General features: G+C 35.2%; 1 protein-coding gene across 2 annotated transcripts in view; it reads left to right on the top strand.

Annotated features, from left to right (window-relative positions):
- The window catches only part of EIF5B (eukaryotic translation initiation factor 5B), a 95,548-nt gene that overhangs the window by 16,398 nt on the left and 56,832 nt on the right, over window positions 1-22,318 (top strand). For both annotated transcript variants that reach the window (XM_077915047.1, XM_077915046.1), the window contains exons 2-6: window positions 12,774-12,899; window positions 13,012-13,096; window positions 13,681-14,353; window positions 15,433-15,650; window positions 16,067-16,217. In XM_077915047.1, the coding sequence (XP_077771173.1) occupies window positions 12,774-12,899; window positions 13,012-13,096; window positions 13,681-14,353; window positions 15,433-15,650; window positions 16,067-16,217 (1,253 nt within the window). The remainder of the gene's footprint in view (window positions 1-12,773; window positions 12,900-13,011; window positions 13,097-13,680; window positions 14,354-15,432; window positions 15,651-16,066; window positions 16,218-22,318) is intronic.

Here is a 22,318-nt window from a genome sequence, read left to right as displayed (position 1 = left end):
TTATAATTATCTGGTAGATATTTGCGTTGTTTGCAGCTTCTTGTGATTATGAATAAACCTGTGAATATTTAAGTACAAGTCTTTGTGTGGACATATGTTTTCATTTCTCTTAGGTAAATACCTAGGAGTGGGATTGCTGGGTCATATGGTAAGTGTGTATGTTTAACTTTAAAAAACTGCCAAACTGTCTCTTCCAAAGTAGCTGTGCCAATTTTGCATTCCCTCTAAGGATGTGTTCCAGTTGCTTCACATCCTCTCTCAATACTAGTATTATCAGTCTTTTTTTAGTCATCTTGTTGGCTGTGTAGTGGCATCTCATTGTGGCTTTAATTGACATTTTCTTACGTTGACCATCTTGTTATGTGCTTATTTGCCATTTTTGAATCTCATTTGGTTAACTGTTCAAATCATTCATCCATTTAAAAAATTACATTGTTTCATATTGGCTTGTAGTTTTTTTTTATGTATTACAGACAAATCCTGTATCAGGTTTATGTATTGCAAAATTTTTTTCCTCAATTTGACTTGCCATTTTAATACTGTATTTTTTAAATGAAACTTTTAAGATAATTATAGATTCACATGTAGTTGTAAAAAGATAATACAGAGAGATCTTTATACCTTTTACCCAGTTTCCCCACCATGGTAACATCTTGCAAGACTATATTACAATACTGGAACTTGGATATTAACATTGATACAATTCACTGACCATATTCAAATTGCTCAGCTTCATTTGTGTTTAGTGCTATACAGTATTTTCACCTGTGTATTTGTGTATTCACTACCCTAGTCAAAATACAGAACATCACTGTAGGAATCCCTCATGTTGTTCATGCGTGACTGTATTCATCTCCTTCCTATGTGCCTCCCCTTCCTTGCCCATCCCAACCTTTGGTAACCTCGAATCTGTTCTACATTTGTAAAATTTTTTCTTTTTAAAATGTTGTATAAATGGAATCTTGTATATACGTGACCTTTGGGGATTGGCTTCTTTCCAGTCAGCCTAATTCTTTTGTGATTTCATCCAAGTTGTTGCATGTACTGATAGTTTTTTACATTTTATTGCTTAATGGTATTCCATGGAATGGGGATGAGCCACAGTTTATTTAACCAGTCACTCATTAAAGGACATTTGAATTATTTTTTATTTTTGGCTATTGCAAATAAAACCACTACAAACATTTGTGTACAAGATTCTGCATGAGATAAGTTTTCATTGCTAAGGGATAAATGCACAAGAGTACAGTTGCTGGGTCATATGGTAAGTACATTTTTAGTTTTATAAGAACATTACAGACTATTTTTCAGAGTGGCTGTATACCAGTTTACATTTCCACCAGCAATGTGTGAATAATTCAGATCCTGTATATCCTCACCAACATTGGTTATTATCACTTCTTTGTCAAGAGGTGTGTAGTGATATCATTTTGTATTTCCCAAATGCCTGATGATGTGGAACATTTTTATTTGCCATATGTAAGTGCTCTTCAGTGAAATGTCTTTTCATGCCTTTGCCCATTTTCTAAATCACATTGTTAGTTTTTTTACTGTTGAGTTTTATTTATGTATTCTAGATACCAGTCCTTTTCTAGAATGTGGCTCACAAATATTTTCTCCTTCTCTGTGGTTTGTTTTCTCATTCTCTTCAGATGGTCTCGTGCATATCCAAAGTTTATTTATTTTTATTTTTTATTTTTTTAAATATTTCATTTTTTAATTAGAGAGGAGCGAGCATGAACAGGGGCGAGGAATAGAGGGAGAGGGAGAAGCAGATTCCCTGCTCAGGAGAAAGCCAGATGTGGTGGACCCTGGGATCATGACCTGAGCTGAAGGCAGATGCTTAAGTGACTGAGCCACTGAGGCACCCTAAAGTTTTTGATTTTGATAAGGCCCCAGGTTTGTTTTTTTTGTTTGTTTGTTTGTTTGTTTGTTTTTTATGAGGTCCCAGTTTATTTTGGATTGTACCTTTAATTTCAGGAAGTCTTAAAAACTGCTTAGTGCTGATCCCAAATGTTGTGTCATCCCTGTCCCCATCTCACTTCTACCCCCACCCCCACCCCACTAAATTATACTTTTTGTGTTTTACATTTAGGTCTGTTCTGTATCTTGAGTTCATTTTTGTATAAGTACTGAGATTAGAGTTAATTTTTTTTTTGTATGAATAGATGTCCATTTGCTCCAGCATCATTTGTTGAAAGGCTGTCATTCTTCATTTGCTTTCTGCACCTTTTTCAGTTGAGATTCCCTCTTCTGTTCTGTTGATACTTGTTTCTTTACGTCTGAAAAACCACTGTCTTGGTTATTCTAGCTATAGATTTAGTCTCAAAATTTGCTGAAGTCATCTTTTATTTAGCCCTTTTCCAAAATGTTTTAGCAATTCTGGTTGTTTTAGTTTTCCATATAAATTTTATGGTAGTCTTGTGTATATTGGCAATGTCCCACAAATCTTGTTGAGATTTTTGTTGGAATTGCTAAAACTTGAATGTCATTTTTGGGCAGAACTGACATCTTGATATCTTTACTGTGTTGAGTCTCCTAGTTCATGAACTTGGTATCTCTTCATTTTAGTAAGATTGTCTTGAATTTCTTTTATTAACATTTTGTAATTTTCAGCATACAAATTCTGTACATGTTTTCTTAGATTTACAGCAAAATATTTTCTGTGGAGTGTTTGTAAATGATTGTCATTTTTCCTTGGTCCCTCTTATCTTTGAGAAGATGTCAACATATTACTATTCTGACCTTGATCGTTTGGCTGTATTTGTCAGGCTTTTCAGTTGTAAGTTACTCTTTTCTTCCTTTTTCCATACTGTACTCTTTGGAAGTAAACCACTGTATGTTGCTTATACTTAGGTGGGAAACTATCCATTTCCTTGATGATGGTATGACTTAGAATTCTTCTGCATCGGAGACTTGTCTCTCCACTTATTCACTTACCTCTTAATAGTATGGACTTGGGGATAATATTTTATACTTTGGCTTATAATCTAATGCTATATTTGTTGCTCTAATTAAGAAATTAATTTTTTCCTCTTGTTGGCCATCTCGTGCTCTTTCACTTGGTTTCTACATTCCTTTGGTTACACACTCATTGTTTTTGGTAGGGATGGGAGGGGTAGGTAGGGAGGAGATGTTAATCACTTACTTTCTGGTATTACAAGATGCTCCATGCTCACCCGAAGCCTAGAATCAGCTATTTTGCATTGTCACCAGCAATTGATACTGCCAGTTTCTTGGATTTCAGTCATTCTGGTAGGTATGAAGTGCTATCTCTTTGTTTTAATTTGCATTTCCTAATGACAAATGATGAGCATTTTATCTCTTTTTTTCTTTTGCCACTTATGTATCTTTTTTGTCAAGTGACTATGAAGATCTTTATTCCTATTTTAATTGGGTTCTTTTTTTTATTGTTTTAAAAATTTTTCCCCCCACATTTTGGATACAAGTACTTCAGCCAGTAGTGTTTTGCAAATACAGGCATACCTCAGAGAGATTACAAATTTGATTCTAGACCAATAAACCAAGTCAAATCAGTTCTCTGGTTTCCTAGTGCATAAGAAAATTATGTTTATAATATACTGTAGTCTAACTGTGGTCTATTGTGTGCAAAAAATAATTATGTCTAAAAGGATGTACATTAACATAAAAGTACTTTATTGCTAGAAAATGCTAAGCAGTTCATAATTGTTGGAGTAGGGTCTTGCCTCAGTATTAATGACTGCTGATTGATCACACTGGTTGCTAGTTTCTGAAGTTGGAGTGGCTGTGGCAGTTTCTTAAAAGAGGACAGCAATAAACTTTATCAGTTGACTTTTTCATGAATATTTCTGTGGCGTGCGATGCTGTTTTGATAGCATTTGTGTTTTTACTCACAGCAGAACTTCTTTGAAAATTGCAACAAATCCCATTGCTGCTTTATCAGTTAAGTTTATGTAATATTTTAAATCCATTGTCATTTCAACAGTCTTCACAGCATTTTCACCTAGAGTAAATTCCATCTCAAGAAATCATTTCTTTGCTCATCCATAAGCAGCAACTCCATCTGTTAAAATTTTATCATGAGATTGCATTTCAGTTATATCTTCAGGTTCCACTTCTAATTTTCTTGCTGTTTCCAACCACATCTACAGTTACTTCCTCCACTGAAGTCTTGAACCCCTCAAAATGACCCATGAGGGTTTGAATCAACTGACTTCCAAATTTTTGTTAATGTTGATATTTTTGATCCCTACACGTGAGTCATAAATGTTTTTATGATACCTAGAATGGTGAATCCTTTCCAGAAGGTTTTCAGTTTTCTGTGCTCAGATCCATCAGAGGAATCACTATCTATGGCAGCTATAGCCTAACAAAATATATTTCTTACATAATGAGACTTGGTAAACCAAAATTACTTTCATCCATGAGCTGCTATGAAAGTTGTATATGGCATCTTCCATTGTGAGGCTGTTCTGTCTACACTTGAAAACCTGTTGTTCACTGTAGCCACTTTCAGTCATGGTTTGAGCTAGATCTCCTGGATGACTTGCCAGTTTCTACATCTTGCTTCTCACCCTGTATCTCGATGTTATGGAATGTTATGGAAGATGGCTTTTTTCCTTCATCCTCATGAACCAAACCTCTGCTAGCTTCATACTTCTCTTTTGCAGTTTCCTCACTTCTCTGAGCCTTCATTGAATTGAAGAGAGTTAGGGCATTCTTGATTAGTCTTTGGCTTAAGGAAATGTGTGGCTGATTTGATCATCTATCTAGGCCACTAAAACTTTCTCCATAAGATAAGGTTGTTTCACTTTATTATTTGTGTGTTCACTGGAGAAGCACTTTTAATTTTCTTTAAGAGCTTATCCTTTGCATTCACAGTTAGGCTGGCTGGTTGGTAAAAGGGGCTTAATTTTCAGCCTGTCTCAGCTTTCAACATACTTTTTTTCACTGAGCTTACTCATTTCCAGCTTTCGATTTAAAGTGAGAGGTGTATAACACTTCCTTGAACACCTAAGAGGCCAGAGTAGGGTTATCAGTTGGCTTAATTTCAATACTGATGCATCTCAGAATAGGGAGTCCTGAGGAGAAGGAGATACATGGTGGAAATGGCTGGTTGGTGGGACAGTCTGAACACACACAACATTTATTAAGTTTGCTGTCTTATGTGGGTGTGATTTGTGGTGCTTGAAAGCAATTACAATAGTGACATCAAAGATCACTGATCACAGATCACCATAACGAGTATAATGTAAACATTTGTGACCTTTACCAAAATGTGACACAGAGGCGCAATATGAGCAAGTGCTCTTGGAAAAATACCCCATGCAGGCTTGCCACAAATCTTTAGTTTGTAAACAGAGTATCCATGAAGCACAATAAAGGAAGGTATGCCTGTGTTTTCTCTCTCTCTTACTGTGCAGTTTGTTTTCATTTTCTTATCAGTATTCTTCTCAGGAAAAGTTTTAAATAGAGTTCAGATTACCATTTTTTCTCTTAAGGGTTCTGCTTTTGGTTTATATTTTATCTTAAACCTCATTGCCAAACCCATTGTCAACAGAATTTGCTTCTTTTTTACTCCATTGTCTTGATAATAAGCTTTGTAGTAAGTCTTGAAATAGGGTGGAGTCCTCCAACTTTGTTTTGAAGTATTGTTTTGACTATTCAGAGTCTTGCTTTTTCATTTAATGTGTCAAATCAGTTTGTTGATATTTGCAAAGTGGTTGAATAGATCATGAGAGCAAGAATTGACAACTATATTATCTTCAGTTCATGATCATGGAATATCCTTCTGTTTAGGTCTTGATCTCTATTATTTGCTGAGTATTTTTATATGAATAGGTGTTGGTTTTATAAAATTTATAAAATTGGTTGGTTTTTATAAAATTTTGTGTGGCAGTTAGTATGATTATAGGTTTGTTTGTTTTTTTTCCCCATAGCCTGTTGATGTGGTTGGTAGTACTGCTTTTATGTATATTAAATCCAACCTTACATTCCTGAATTCTGCTTGTTTGTGATATGTTGTCTTTTTTTTATGTGGCTGGATTTGGTTTGGTAGTATTTGGTTGAGAATATTTGTACATACCAATACTCATCTGTACCTTATGTCTTTGTCTAGTTTTGTTATCTGGATAATATTGACCTCAGTGTTCTCTTTTCCCTCCCACCTCCTCCCCCCTTCTCTTTTTCTCTGAGCAAAAAGAGTTTGTGAAGGATCGAAGTTAATTCTTTAATGTACCCTAGAATTCACCAGTGAAGCTATCTGGGCCTGGGCTTTTCTTAGTAGGAAACTTTTAGATTAATGATTCAGTTATTTGTTAAGGTTTATTCAGATTTTCTTTTCTTTTCTTTTCTTTTCTTTTCCTTTTCCTTTTCCTTTTCCTTTTCCTTTTCCTTTTCCTTTTCCTTTTCCTTTTCCTTTTCCTTTTCTTTTCACTTATTTATTCACGAGAGGCAGAGAGAGAGAGAGAGAGAGAGAGGCAGAGACAGGCAGAGGGAGAAGCAGGCTCCATGCAGGGAGCCCAACGTGGGACTTGACCCCGGGTCCTCAGGATCACACCCCAGGCTGCAGGAGGTGCTAAACTGCTGTACCACCGGGGCTGCCTTTATTCAGATTTTCTGCTTTTTTGAATCTATTTTAGTAGTTTGTCTAGGAATTGGTCCATTTCCTCTTAAGTTATTGAATCTGTTGGTATATAGTAGTTCACAGTATTTCTTGTATTTAAATCTTGCATATCTGAAATAAATTCCAGTTGGTCGTAGTGTAAAATTCATTTTATACATTGTGGGTTTCAGTTTCCTAATTTTTTTGAGGGCGTTGACATCTTTGTTGTTCAGTGATATTTGTAGTTTTCCTTACCCTGTTTTTGATTTTGGTATTGGGTAATGCCTCCCAGAATGAGTTAAGACTCTGCTTTTATTTTTTTCAAGTGCTATAATTCACCAGTAAAATTACTTGGGCCTAGAGCTTTCTTTTGGAAGGTTACAAATTAGTGACTCAACTTGTTTACTAGATACAGGCCTTTAAGGATGAAATAGGGGATGGTATTATAGCCACACATCAAAAGGATTAAAAAAAAAAAAAGGTACTTTGAATAACTCTATACACATGACTTTGATAACTTTGATGAAATAGATTAACTTCTCAAACTATTGAAACTCACCAAAATGAAATAGACAAGTTGTTGTTGTTGTTTTAAACATTGTATTTATTCATTCATTCATGAGAGACAGAGAGAGGCAGAGAACACAGGCAGAGGGAAAAGCAGGCTCCATCCAGGGAGCCTGATGTGGGACTCGATCCCGGACTCCAGGATCACGCCCTGGGTGGAAGGCAGGCGCTAAACTGCTGAGCCACCCAGGTGTCCCGAAATAGACAATATGAAGAGCCTTATGCATTTTAAGGAAGTTGAATACATAATTTAAAATGTTCTGAGAAACATATCTCCAGAGTGTGGCTGTTTTACTGGGGATTTCTACCAAATGTTTAAAGAATTAATATCAATTCTATACAATCATTTCTGGAAAATGGGAGAGGAGACCCTTCCAAGATCTTTTTATGAAACTAGTATTACCCTGATACAAAAGCCAGTCAGAAGTGGTATGCACAAAAAGAAAACTACAAGCTGATATCCTTATAAATCTAGATCGCAAAAGTTGCTAGTGATATTATATTAACAAATAGAATTGAGTATAAATATATCTTGGCATTATATAAGAAGAAATACCATGAACAAGTGAATTCAATTGATGCAAGACTGGTTCATTATTCAGAAACCAATCAACATAAACATGCCCCATTGACAGGTTAAAGAAGAAAAATTATTTATGATTATACTAATTGATCCAGAAAACTTTAAAAAATTCTTTTGTTTTTGATACAGAAAGTTTTAGCCAAAATATATCACCCATTCATAATAAACTCAGAAAACTAGAAATGGAGGGAAACCTTTTTATATTGAAAAAGAATATGAAAAACCTGTAGCTCACATATTTAGAGGTGAAAAACTTGTTTTTCTCTGAGATTGGGAACAAGGCAAGGATGTTTGCTTTCACCACTGTCAACATAGCACTAGTTCTAGTCAGTGCAATAAAGAAAGAAAAATAAAAAGAGTGCAGATCAGAAAGGATTAAAACTGTTCTTATATGCAAATGAATGATGTTTCTAGAAAATCTCAATCCATTTTAAAACTCTTAGAACTAATATGTGAGTTCAGCAAGGTTGCAGTATACCAGATCAACATAAGGATCTAATCATATTTTTACACATTCGTAATGTGTACGTAGAAATTGAATTTTAAAATTTCCCATTATTTAAAAAAATACTAGCTTTGTGAAAATGTTAAAACACTGATGAAAGAAATCAATGATCTAAATTAATGGAGAAACCTATTGTCTTCCACTGTATAAACTTAACGAAGATGTTCTCTTCAGATCTTTGTATATAGTTAACACAATTTCTGTTAAAATTTTAGCAAGATTGTGTATATATATTGTGTATATATATACACACACACACACACAAGATTATTCTAAACTATATTTGAAAAGTTAAAGTTGAAAATAGATAAAACACAGTTCTTACAGTGAATAATAAAGGGAGGGAGTCATTCCACCTGATTTCAAAACTTACTGTGTAGTTCCATTAATCATGACTGTTGATGTCAGAGGGAGAGAGACACATAGATCAGTAGAGCAGAATAAAAAGCTCAGGAATAGCCCTGTACAAATACAGCTAAGCAATTTTTGACAAAAGTGCAAAAGCAGTTCAGTATAGGATGGTTAATTTAAAATGTTGCTGGAATAACTTGAGTACCCATGGGTACTAGATTAAAATGGATCCTAGATTTAAATATAAAACATTAAGGTACACAACTTTTTGAAGATAACAGGTTTTAAGACCTAGGGCATAGTGAAACATTCTTAGTTATGACACCGAAAGCATGATTCATAAAGGGAATTTTGTTAAAGGATGTCTCATGAAAATTAAAATTTTTTTGCTTTGATAAAAATTTTACCCTGTTGAAAGATGAGCTACAGGCTGGAAGAAAATATATATAAACCATATTTAACCAATGACTCAGAACATAAAAAGAGTTCTCAAAACTCAACATTAAATCAGCCCAAGTCCAATTACAAAATAGGCAAAAGATATGAACAGACAATTCATTGACTAGTATGTATAAATGATAACACATGATGAGATGTTTAATTACCCTAGCCTTTAAGGAAATGCAACTGAAAACTATGAGGAGGTATCACCATATAATCTATTAGAGTATCTTAAAGAAATAGTAGCCATAATATCAAATACTGATTGGGATGTTCAAAAAGAATGGAAATCTCCACACAGTGCTGATGTGAATATTAAATGATAAACCCACTTTAGAAAATACTTTGTTTCTTGAAAATCTACACATAACTTTTTAATAACTTTATTTTTTAAGGCCACTAAGTTGTAACATTTTTATTGTCTTAGTGGAGGAATGTGGCCTGTGAAAACATGAGTACAGTAGGAAATTGCCTTTTATTTCTTTTTTTTCCTTTCTTTTTTTTTTTTTAAAGGGTTATTTATTTATGATAGACATAGAGAGAGAGAGAGGCAGAGACACAGGAGGAGGGAGAAGCAGGCTCCATGCTGGGAGCCCGACGTGGGACTCAATCCCGGGACTCCAGGATCACATCCTGGGCCAAAGGCAGGCGCTAAACCTCTGAGCCACCCAGGGATCCCCCTTGTCTTTTATTTCTGTGAAACAGTGGTAAATTTAGAGTAAAGAATTGAGGGCTGTCACAGGAAACAATAGAAATGTTACAGCTTTGTTAAGGGGGAAAATAAGTGGTTTGCAGAAAGACATACCTACAGAAAAATGCTTTTACAGAATTCTTAAAGGTTTTAAAGCTTTTATTATCAACATGACTGGATTTTAGATTTGACTCTCTAAGTTTATTGAAATCTTAAAGCTGTAGTTTGTAGTGGGTGGATATAGGAGTATCACTGAAAATGTAGGTATACAGTTTCAACTTATATCACTGATATGATACGTATGTCACTTTCATGTCCAGTCATTGTAGTATGGTTGACTTTTTAGGACCTCTTCCTGAGACTGGGGCAGAAAGTTCAGTGCATATTGAAGGAACACTTTAGAAACCATCGTGGTTAAGACTTAAGTTGTGTTGTGTATCACTGATGTATTTTGTAGCTATGTTTGAATTTTTCAAACAATTTCAGAAACTTGATATATCCCCTCTTTTTAAAATTATTTATTTATTTATTCATGAGAGACAGAGAGAAGGTCAGAAACCTAGGGAGAGAAAGATTCCCTGTGGGGAACCCGATGCAGGACTCAATCCCAGGACCCCAAGATCACGACCTGAGCCGAAGGCAGACACTCAACCGCTGAGCCACCTAGGTGCCTCATGATTTCCCATTTTTTTTTATAGTCCCCCCACCCCACCCCCAGGCTGGCTGGCCAGCCTCCTGATTTCCCATTTTTAAGGAAGGTAGTACAATTCTGGTGTCAGACTTGTGCTTGAGTTCTTGGTTTGCTATTTTCTATCCTTGTGTAAGTTCTAGCATCTTTAAGCTTTAACTTCATAAAGTTGGAGTAAATGATATATAGTATATCTAGCAGTTGATCAGCACAATGCTTTAGTATACGATAAGCACTCAAAAACTGTCAGTCTTTCATTACTAGGCAGAGGAAGCCTTTCAGACTCAACAGCATACAAAGGTAGTCCTATATACTGTTACTCTGGAGATGTTTGTTTCAGTAATACTTGTCATAAAGCTAAATTATACCAAGTAAATGCTCTGGAAATATAGCTTAGTCACAAGCTATTCTGATAAGATGAATGTAGTTCAGCTGAGATCTGGCAAATTTTTGGAGGTGAGGTGTCAAGCTTTAGTCATTAACCATCTTCCCATCTCACCCTATTTTTAGAAGGTTTTATGGTATGAAATACTGACAGAAATGCCTTTGAGATACTGCTGGTTGATGCTTGGCCAGGCTTAAGTTTCTGTTACTTAATGAGACCTAAGGATGGTTCTTGATTTTTTTTTTTCTTCTGTATACAGTCCATCCAGTTGGTTGCTTACATGCTGATTGATCCCCTCAATAGTTATCTTACATCATCTTGCCTGCTACTGCTGCAGGTCTGGTGTTCATTATTTCTCATTATAATTAACTATAAAAACTCCATAACTGGTCTTCCTGCTTCCTAACTAGTTGGGATTCTACGTCATACTAGAGGTAGCTTTCTAAAATGCGAATTTGGTTATGTAAGCAGAGTTCAGACTCTTACTGTGGAGTCAGAACTTCTGGTTCAAATCTTCTCTCTGCCTTGATCCTGGGTGAATTCTCTGTGCCTTGGTTTTTATATTTATTAAAAAAGAAGAATAACTATTTATATTGGGCCCATTATTATCTGGGAAGATTGCTAAATATAACTTGTCTAGTTTCCACCCTTTTACTGGATCTCTTGATCTTGGGTCAAGAAATATATAACTTATGAGAAACATTTCAGTTGGTTCAGGTACTCTTTTATGAATCTTCTTAAGACATCATGCACTTTGTCTTTAGGTTTTTGTACTTCTTGTGTCTGATACGCACATCTGCTTTGTCCAGCCAACTCTTGTTACTCTTTCAGTACTTGGTTCTAGGCCTGTCCTCTGCCAGGAAATGTCTGACTTTCTGATTGTGGATTTCATGCTTCAGGAAGATGACTTCCAATGCAGCAGTTCAGTGTTATATAATCTTCCTCAAACACATTGTCTAAAATATAGGAAAGAAGAGAATATATTTCAGTCTGGACAACTATTATGAAAGCATAAATTCCATCACTTGGCATTTGGCCTTTTGCAATTCCTGGTTTATTGATTTGCTATCTGTCTCTTCCAAGATCCTTGAAAGTAAATTTTATATCCTCAATGTCTTATTAATCTTAAATTATAATTATTGATAGAGCTAAAACTTATTCTTAAGAAATTTTCTTTGCTGAAATGAAGCACTTTTATAATAAGGTGTGTAAAAGTAGGGGGTCATGTTGCATGAAGTATTTGTTTTCTTATTGTATCGTTTATTTGGATTCATCTACCTTTCATATTTGTAGGTCTCAGGCTGACTGACCTCCTTAGTTTTTTGTAGTTTTTAATGGAAACTTAGTTTGATTTATTCCAATATTTGTAGGTGAGGACATTGTGGGACAGAACCAGAAATGAAACCAAGAATGTAAAAGATTGTGAGCAGATTTGGTTCTGGGTTTTTGGATGTTACATGTTTTATTTAGTAAACCATTCCTAATTCATTTAGATTAGATGTATGGTCACGTTTTGCTCAAGGCATTCAGACTTTGTGCATCTTAGTTTTTTTGTTTGTAAAATGAGATAATAGACTAGATGGTCTCTAAAGTTCTTTCCAGTGCTAAAATTTCTACTATTCCAAGTAAAAATGAATAACTGTTCAAATAGTTAGGTGTTATTAGTAAAGTAATAAGACTCATTTTATCTTTTAAGCTCTCTATTTTATAAATAATTCGTTTCAGACACACATTAAAAAAATTTGGTATCAACCAAAGTTGATTTCCTTCTCTTGTTACCTAGATTTACTTGGAGCTATTTATTATAGTTCTGAGTGTAACCATATTGAAACAGACGCAGGGAGGCTGATTGATAAGTAGATACTACTCAAGTATTGTCTTGAAAGAACTTGCTGAGTGATTTAAAAGTTCACTGTTAATGTGATAGATTATTTTGCTCTCGAGTAACATTTTGGTCTTTTTTGTTTTCATTTAAGTGCCAAGGATGACATTGATCTTGATGCCTTGGCTGCAGAAATAGAAGGAGCTGGTGCTGCCAAGGAACAGGAACCTCAAAAATCAAAGGGGAAAAAGAAAAAGGAGAAAAAAAGGCAAGACTTTGAGTAAGTATATATTTCAAAGTTTCAAGACTTTGATTTTTATTAGCTTTGTTGGTACTAGATTGACTTATTAAACTAAATCTGTGCCTCAAAATATATTTTAATCATTTTCTAGTGAAGATGATATCCTGAAAGAACTGGAAGAATTGTCTTGGGAAGCTCAAGGCATCAAAGCTGACAGAGAAAGTGCTGCAGTAAAGGTGAAAAACAGACCATTGTTACCTATTCTGTGTGCTAGTGCCAGTTTTAGGGAGCTGTTTTTGAAGCTTTTGAGCAGTGTGAATATGTTAGTTAAAGGTTTCTATAAATTCTGATGCCAAAGAGGGAAAACAATTTTTAGGGAAGAAATAATGTGTTTTAAAACCTTTCACAGATACAATATTTGGAGATAGAACATTTCCCATATCCAATAGTCTTTATTTTCATTCTTTGAATTTGGATAGCTTCAAAGTAAAGGGAAAGTGATAGGCATATTTTTTTTTCTTTTAATTTCCTCATAGGTTTTGTATGCCATTTGAAGAAGGTAGTAAATGCAGAGTCATGAGTCTTGCTTCATAGCACCTGGATTCTGAAATTTACAGTGAATATGAAATGTGCCTGAGGCCTAGGCTAGCTTCTGGTGCTTAGTCTGGGCAAGTTTTATATTCTTATAAAAAGGACCTTATTTTGAAGTTATTTTGAGGATATTTTCTATGTGTACTTAGTAAAGTACATGATTGAGGAGTCTCAGTTATCTTAAAAAAATAAAATATGACATAATTTTTAACAATGGAATTTTTTTTAGCCAACAGAAAATAATGAAGAAGAGTCCACCTCAAAACAAGATAAAAAAAAGAAAGGACAAAAAGGCAAAAAACAAAGTTTTGATGATAATGATAGTGAAGAATGGGAAGATAAAGATTCAAAATCAAAAAAGACTGCAAAGTCAAAAGTGGAAATGTACTCTGGGAGTGATGATGATGATGATGATTTTAATAAACTTTCTAAAAAAGCTAAAGGGAAAGTGCAGAAATCAAATAAAAGGGGGGATGGGTCAGAAGAAGATGAGGATAACAGTAAAAGAGTTAAAGAGCGTTCCCGAGTAAATTCTTCAGGTGAAAGTGGTGATGAATCAGATGAATTTTTACAGTCCAGAAAAGGACAGAAAAAAAATCAAAAAAATAAGCCAAGTCCTAATGTGGAGAGTGGGAATGAAGATGATGATTCCTCCTTCAAAATTAAGACGGTGGCCCAAAAGAAGGCAGAAAAGAAAGAGCGTGAAAGAAAAAAGAGAGATGAAGAAAAAGCAAAACTACGGAAGCTGAAAGAAAAAGAAGAGCTAGAGACTGGGAAAAAGGATCAGAGTAAACAATCTCAAAAGAAATCTGAAGAAGAAGCTGTAAAATCCAAAGTGACTCTTGATACCGGAGCAGTCCCTGCCTCTGAAGAGAAAGGAGAGACTCCCACAGCTGCTGAAGGTTGGTAATATTATCGAGGAAAGGGCTGAAGGCCTGAGTTTTACCCCAGACTATGAATCCAAGTCATGTTGGTTTCTGTCCTTGGCTGTAAAGAGACTTAAATTTTAAGAAGAGGACTTTTAAAAATTACATCTAAGTACTTTTGACTTTCATTGTTAAACGTTTAAATAGCATAAAATATCTTCAAATGGTTTGTGTACATTAGGATTTTTATAGAATTTCACTGTGAAAACAATTTTGTTGATGATAAGGACTGGAAGTTGCTTATTTATAAATTTATTCCTTTTGATATATCTGTCAAATAATTACTTTCCTATTAAAATTTTTTTCTTATTTTTGCAAATTCTTTCTGATTTTAAATACCCATTTTGATTTATGAAGTAGAAGTCTTAAAATTAGTTAACATTTTTAAACCAACAGTGAGAAGTTTTCGTGCCAGAACCAATTAACAAAAAAAAAGCTTTCTAGCTAAAATTCTCCTCCTGAGTCTCAGAAGGAGAATAAAGACCAAATGATTCACACGAAGTTTTTTCTTTTTTTTCTTTCTTTTCTTTTCTTTTTTTTTTTTTTAAATTGACCTATCTTTTTTAACCAAATTTTTATTATCTGGACATCTTTGAGGAGTAACACAACAAAAGTAGCATAAAATTTAATGCTGTAGAGCTCTTAGAATATAATTATATATTTTATTTTGTCCTCCTAATATCCCCTTAAGGTATGCATCATTCCTATCCCTATCCTAGAGAGGAAAAATTAGCTACAGAATTTGGGCAGGAATTCAGGTATACCATGAATTAAGAGATACATTACATATAGACTATATCTTCTTCCTGCTGTAAGGATCCTCCTGTTTTTTGGATCCCCCAGGACCATTTAAAGTAACACCAGCTTGTGGGCTTCTAAAGGAGGCTACTGCGCAGTTCTGAGCTATTCTGGGTACCCTTTGATACAGCTACCGATCTTACCTTGTTGCTGGCATCAGCCTTAGGCCAATATGGTCCTTGAATTCTGGGGTTTGCTTATCACTGCTTCAGGAAACAACTTTTTAAAAAACACTTTGCCTCTGTTCTTTTTTGAAGATGACAATGAAGGAGACAAAAAGAAAAAAGATAAGAAGAAAAAGAAAGGAGAAAAGGAAGAAAAAGAGAAAGAGAAGAAAAAAGGACCTAGCAAAGCAACAGTAAAAGCTATGCAAGAAGCTCTGGCTAAGCTTAAAGAAGAAGAAGAACGGCAGAAGAGAGAAGAGGAGGAACGCATAAAACGACTTGAAGAGTTAGAAGCCAAGCGTAAAGAAGAGGTATGTTTTCATGAAGTTTAACTTAGAAGTGTTTAATTTAAAAGTCTCTGCTCTGTAAGATACCTTATTCTCATATCTAATACTATTCTGATATTCTGTATCTAATTCTAAAAATGTCGTAGTTATATAGTAATTATGTTAATATTCTGATATAAACAAGGTGAAGCAATACAAAAAATCCTACCTTTATTTCCTCAGATGCAGAAATTGGTTATGTATCCTTGCCAATACCTAGTCTACTTTCATGTGATATTAATAATTATTATGTACAACTGTTAAAGTATTTTCTTTTGGGTATTCCAATGTAATACTTTGTGTGTATCTTCAGAGCTTTACATTTGAGTGTGCGTTCTTTACATTTAAATTTTATAATTATGCCAATACAATTTTTATCTTATTTATGTACTCTAATGCAGGAAAGACTAGAACAAGAAAAGAGAGAAAGGAAAAAGCAAAAAGAGAAAGAAAGAAAAGAACGCTTAAAAAAAGAAGGGAAACTTTTAACTAAATCCCAGAGAGAAGCCAGAGCCAGAGCTGAAGCTACCCTTAAACTTCTACAAGCTCAGGGTAAGTAGTAAGTTAATTTTTAATTAACTGAACAGTATGGAAGCTTCTGTCATACAGTTAATAGATCTGTAATGATTGAAAGGAGAACTGAATTAAGTCATAAAATTCCTATGAAAGTGCTGTGGAAAAAGTAAAATACAAATGTAAAGAATAGGGTCATCTGGCTGGCTCAGTTGGTAGTACATGTAACTCTTGGTTTCAGGGTCATGAGTTCAAGTCCCACGCTGGGTGTAGGGCTTACTTTAAAAAAATAATAAATAAATATGTAAGATAATTACATTATTCTGGGCAATGACTTCTATGTAATGATGAAAATTTATGTGTAAATGATAGTATGTCTATAAGTTTTTTTGTCCCCCAAAATAAAAATAGAGAACATGGTAAAATGAAACCCAAGTCACTCAGTTTCAACAGTTGCCAACATTGATGGATTTTTTGTTTGTTTGTTTGTTTTTAAAGATTTTATTTATTTATTTATTCGTGAGAGAGAGAGAGAGAGAGAGAGAGGCAGAGACACAGGCAGAGAGAGAAGCAGGCTCCACGTAGGGAGCCTGATGTGGGACTCGATCCCAGGTCTCCAGGATCAGGCCCTGGGCCGAAGGTGGCACTAAACCACTGAGCCACCAGGGCTGCCCCATTTATGGTTTTTGTTTGCTCTCTCTCAATTCACACCATTTTTTTTTCCTGGAGTATTTTAAAGTGAATTCTAAACACCATAGTGTTTTTCTTGTATTTTCCTTTAGTATATATCTTTAACAAGTAAGGATTTTTTTTAACATTAAGTAGAATTCATATTATTACATAGAACAAAATTAATTCCTTGACAGCATCTAATTTTCTATGTTTTGCCCCTTATCTCCAGAATGTTTTTAATAATTGATTTGTTCAAATCAGGATCCAGATTAGATCCACCCCATTGCATTTGGTTGATACGTCTGTCTCTCACTGATACCACTACCCATCCTTGTTTTTAGCAGGCCATTTGTTAGTCGCAGATACTGGATTATTCTTTAGAATTTCTCGTATTCTGGATTTATCTAATGGCATTCTCCTGTTGTTGACTGATATACTTCTCTGTCCCTTATAATTTCTTAGGTCTAGCAACCTAGCTTTTTTCGAATGGTATTATGTACTTCTTTTGCCTCATGTCAGTAGGCATGCAATCTGTTTGTCTCACTTCTAGTGAGGTCAAGACTGATCATTGGGTTTAGGTATTGGCAGCTTTGTCCATTATATAAGTATTGCACTGACTTCTCCTAATAATAATTTAGTATCTAGCCTAATAATTTAATATCCACCTGGTGATCATTGCCTATATCCAGTATTTCCCTGAGAATTGCAGAGTTGTGATAGTTATTCCTTCTGAATTTATTAGCTACAATCTTCTCTTTTTTTTTTTTTTTGGATTTTATTTATTTATTCGAGAGAGAGAGAGGCAGAGACACAGACAGAGGGAGAAGCAGGCTCCATGCAGGGAGCTTGACACGGGACTTGTCCCGGGTCTCCAGGATCACGTCCTAGGCTGAAGGCGGCGCTAAACCGCTGAGCCACCTAGGCTGCCCTACAATCTTCCTTTTAAAGAAAAGCTTTCCCCGAAAGGTAGTTCATGCAGGAAAGCCAGAATAACTGCTTAACTCTTTTCCTTTATTAATTTTCAGAATAGTAAATTTGTGTCTTAGCAGCTTCCAAAGGTGATCAAGAGTGTAATTTTGTTTTTCAGATGTGTATCATTTTCTTTTAGTGGGGTTTTAGATAATATGTTTATATCTCATGAAGTTATGTTTTTTATATTCAAATTGTCCCATCTTTGGCCAGCAGGGGACTAGTGGGCTCATTCAGGTTGGTCCCTGTGAGTTTTTCCACAAGACCACAGTATTCTTTGACCTCTTTCTCTCTTTCTTTCTTTTTATTTTTTTTTTTAAAGAATTTATTTATTTATTCATGAGAGACACACAGAGAGAGGCAAAGACACTGGAAGAGGGAGGAGAAGCAGGCTCCATGCAGAGAGCCCGATATGGAACTTGATCCTGGTACCCCAGAATCACACCCTGAGCCAAAAGGCAGACACTCCACCATAGAGCTTATGCTATAATTACAGTAATAGGTCCTATATATTGTGTATTTATTATGTAACTGATGCTGTCATAAACCTTTAATGTCTATTTCCTCATAAAAATTTTTTTTTTTAAAGATTTGATTTATTTATTCATGAGAGCCACAGAGAAAAAGAGAATGGGAGAGACATAGGCAGAGAGAGAAGCAGGCTCCCCAAAAGGAGCCTGATGCGGAACTTGAGCCTGGATCCCAGGGATCCACCCTGAGCCAAAGGCAGATGCTCAACCGCTGAGCCACCCAGGCATCCCTCCTCATAAAAATATTATAGATATTTTCATTCCCATGATATAAATGAAGAAATGAAGACTCCTCTGAGTTGTAACAGTTTGCCCAAAATTGTGGAGCTGTGATTTAAACTGATCTGTGTGATCACCTTTTAACTATACATTGTATGTTCAGCTGAGAGTAGTAAATATAGAGAAACACAGTACTTAGATTTCAGATAGTTTTATTCTTAATTGGGGATATAATATTAAGATGAAATTAGAGAACAATTATGAGTATAACTAGCATCCAGTTATTAGATTTGACTGGTGACTATCTGGAAAGCTAAAAGCAGTCATGAAGAAATTGGTATGAGAGTAATTTGCCAGTCTTAGTAATGTTTTATGTAGTAGTTTGACTTGTACTTATGAGATTAGATGAAAATTATTTAAGTAAAAACTACCCCCCCCCAGTGAAGTGTTTGGACTCAGGACTCCAAGATCAGCAGATGCATGTTCCACCAACTGAGCCAGTCAGGTGCTGCCCTCCCCTATAATTTAAAATGATGATCATTAGGACAGGCTTGGAAGAGATAGTCTCTCTAGTGGCATCTCTGCTCTTAATCTCTTCTTGTTTTTCATAGTGTTGCTCAGTGTTTACTCTCTGATTCCCTATTGTCCATTGATAAGAAGTCCAAACTTCTTAGCTTTATATTAAAGGCCCTCTACAGTCTGCTCATTGAATCATCTTATAAAATGAAGTTAGATTGTTCTGTTTCATCATATGTTTCAAAGCTACCTTGTTGGATAAAGATCAGGTGCCACATTCATTACCTAGGATAACATAAAACTTGTTTATTGAGCCCAGAATGTGTTCTTTGAGAGTGTAGGTTTCTGCAGTTGTTTTCAGGTAATTACTGTGAATTGTATAGCAGATTACCTTTTCAGTTAGTTCTGTAACCTTTATTTAGCCTATAGCTACTCAGCGTATAGAAAGTACTTTACAAATAATTTGAAATCAACTCATTTCAGGCAAAGAGTTTCTATGTGAATTTTTTTTCTATGAGAATTTGATTGTAATGTCTCAGTTGGCGAAGTGAATGGTGAATCAGAACACACAAGTCTTGGTATTGACTGTAAATACAAGAGTTTATTAAACATCCCTAACTAGAGCAATTTAAGTCTGCAGTGTTGTTGGGACCACCCTTCTCAGGTCATCTAGCCTATAGTTTCCATCCAAGGTCCATACTTTGACTTAGTAGGTAGAGGCTACTGGGCAGGGAAAACTCTGGTCAACTTGATTATCTCCACATTGTCAGCTGGCTTTATGTTTTTACTTTAGTTTGTCTTACCAGACTGATAGCTCTAGTTTTATAATTCTAACCAATCTCAGTTCTCACATATATACATACGTACATACATACGTTCATGCTTTATTTTTATTTTTTTAAAATAATTTATTTATTCATGAGAGACACACAGAGAGAGAGAGGCAGGGACACAGGCAGAGGGAGAAGCAGGCTCCATGCAGGGAGCCCAACGTGGGACTCGATCCTGGATCTCCAGGATCAGGCCCTTGGTTGGAGGCGGCACTAAACTGCTGAGCCAGCCGGGCTGCCCACATTCATACTTTAAAGTTAAGAACATTTTAAGTAATTTCTGTCTAGTAACAATGTCATTCAAACCCCATAGTAAATAGTTTTTACTGTTTTATAAAATTTCTGCCCTGTGAGAAACTGTCAGTAATTCAGCAGGTGGTGGGGAACCTCTCTTAAGAGTTTGTTATAGGAATGGAGAGGAAGGATTGTAATAGGGAACCATTCTATTTCTGGGATTCACTACTAACTGTTGATAGATAAAGATGTATTCTCTTCAGACTCAATAAGTTTATTTGCAAATCAGATTTGACATTGATTTTTACTACCATGTCTTAATTTGATAAAATTTGTTTGCTTTAAGAGAAAATGTGAAATGTTCAAAACTGGATAGTAAGAACCATGGATTCAGACAAAAACAAATTAGTGATCTGATACTAACCTTTTCATTTTGGATAAGTCAGTTTGTAATTGAATCTTACTTTACTTGCTTTTAACCAGCTATGAAGCTGGCCTTAGTTGAAAAAAAGTAGACATTAACTTTGTTTTGTAGTGGTAATGGAAACTTGTTACACTTAATATAAGTTTTCTATTTGTGCTGTAACAAATTACCACAAATTTAGTGGTTTAAAGAAAATTATTACTTTAGAATTCTCTGGATCAGAAGTCTGACATAGGTGTCATTGGGTTAAGTAAGGTTTTGGTAGGCCTGCATTCCTTTCTGGAGTTTCTAGGATAGAATTCATTCCCTTGTCTTCTAGAAGCATTCACGTTACTTGGCTCATGACCCCTTCTTTGATCTTTAGAGCTGTCAGTTTTGCATAGGCTGTTTTTCCATAGGTACATCTTCCTCTGACCTCAGCCTGTACTTTAGTGAAAAGTTCTTCACTTTTAAGGGACTCATGTGATTAGGCTGGGTTCACCTGGGTAATCCAGAATAATCTCTCTCATCTCAGGATCCTTAGCCTTATTCACATCTGCAGTGTCTTTTTTGGCATGTTAGGTAACATATTCACATGTTTTGTAGATTAGGACATGGATGGCAGGGGGCTGGGGGAGGCATTATTTACTACATAATTTCATTTTAGAGTTCACTACAAAGATAACATTTTGTGAATGTCATGTTTTCATTTTATCTTTCAAAGACCAAAACCTCTTGTTTAAATACAGATCAGGGCAGCCCCGGTGGCTCAGCCATTTAGCGCCGCCTTCGGCCCAGGGCGTGATCCTGGAGACCCGGGATCGAGTCCCACACATCGGGCTCCCTGCATGGAGCCTGCTTCTCCCTCTGTGTCTCTGCCTCTCTCTCTCTCTCTCTGTCTCTCATAAATAAATAAAAATCTTTCAAGAAAAATATCAGTGACCATATTACTCTGAAATGTGCAGATTACCTGATGCTGTTTATTTGCTATGTCATGCCACTTTCATGTTTAAATTTGAGAGTTCAATTTAAACATGGCTGATAAATTATAATTGTGATCAAAAGATATATAAATAGAGACAAATTTTTCATTACTATTAAAGTATTAGGAAGAATAGGTGTTAAATTAAGATCTACTTTTAAATTTCTGCTGTTCCTGTCAGATTGCTAGAGGCATTTATTATAAAGTGAAAAGGATAGGTTAAAGGTAGAATTTACCTTCTTTCAACTGTGGCTTCTTTTTGGCTTTTCTACTTTTTTTGTTTTCTGTTTCAGTTCATAGCCCAATATGTATGGAATAAATAGAGATAGTGGAAGTTTTGTGGACCTTTTGGGGGATGTGGGAAAAAGAATTCCAAAATTTCTGCCCTTTCAAATGTAAATGTAAAGTTCTTATTCTGTTTATTTTGAATTGAATACATTGTTCATTGATGTTTTAATAACAGAATGGCGCACTCATATGGTTACTTCTTTTTGACCAGAAGAATCAGGGAAGGGGGTCTGTGATGTCTGAGGAGTTTGAAAGGACTACCTATTATTTTTTCCCTTTTTTCTCTTGGGGCCAAATTGCAGCTCCACTTACGTGGAATATGATGACATATAAAGGATAAAATTCCTGAAGGAATTCCTCTTTTTGGCCCCCAGAGAAGGGGGCTCCTGGGAGTTGGAGAGCATAGAGGAAACTGGAGAGGTGAGAAGTGGTTGAAGAATCTTATAATCTTACTGATAAATAAATATAAATCCCAGGGTTTTATAATATAGCTCTGT

This window comes from Canis aureus, chromosome 11 (assembly GCF_053574225.1).
Source record: "Canis aureus isolate CA01 chromosome 11, VMU_Caureus_v.1.0, whole genome shotgun sequence".
NCBI lineage: Eukaryota > Metazoa > Chordata > Mammalia > Carnivora > Canidae > Canis > Canis aureus.
Note: the sequence above shows the minus strand (reverse complement) of the source record. Positions and strands in the feature narration are given on the sequence as shown.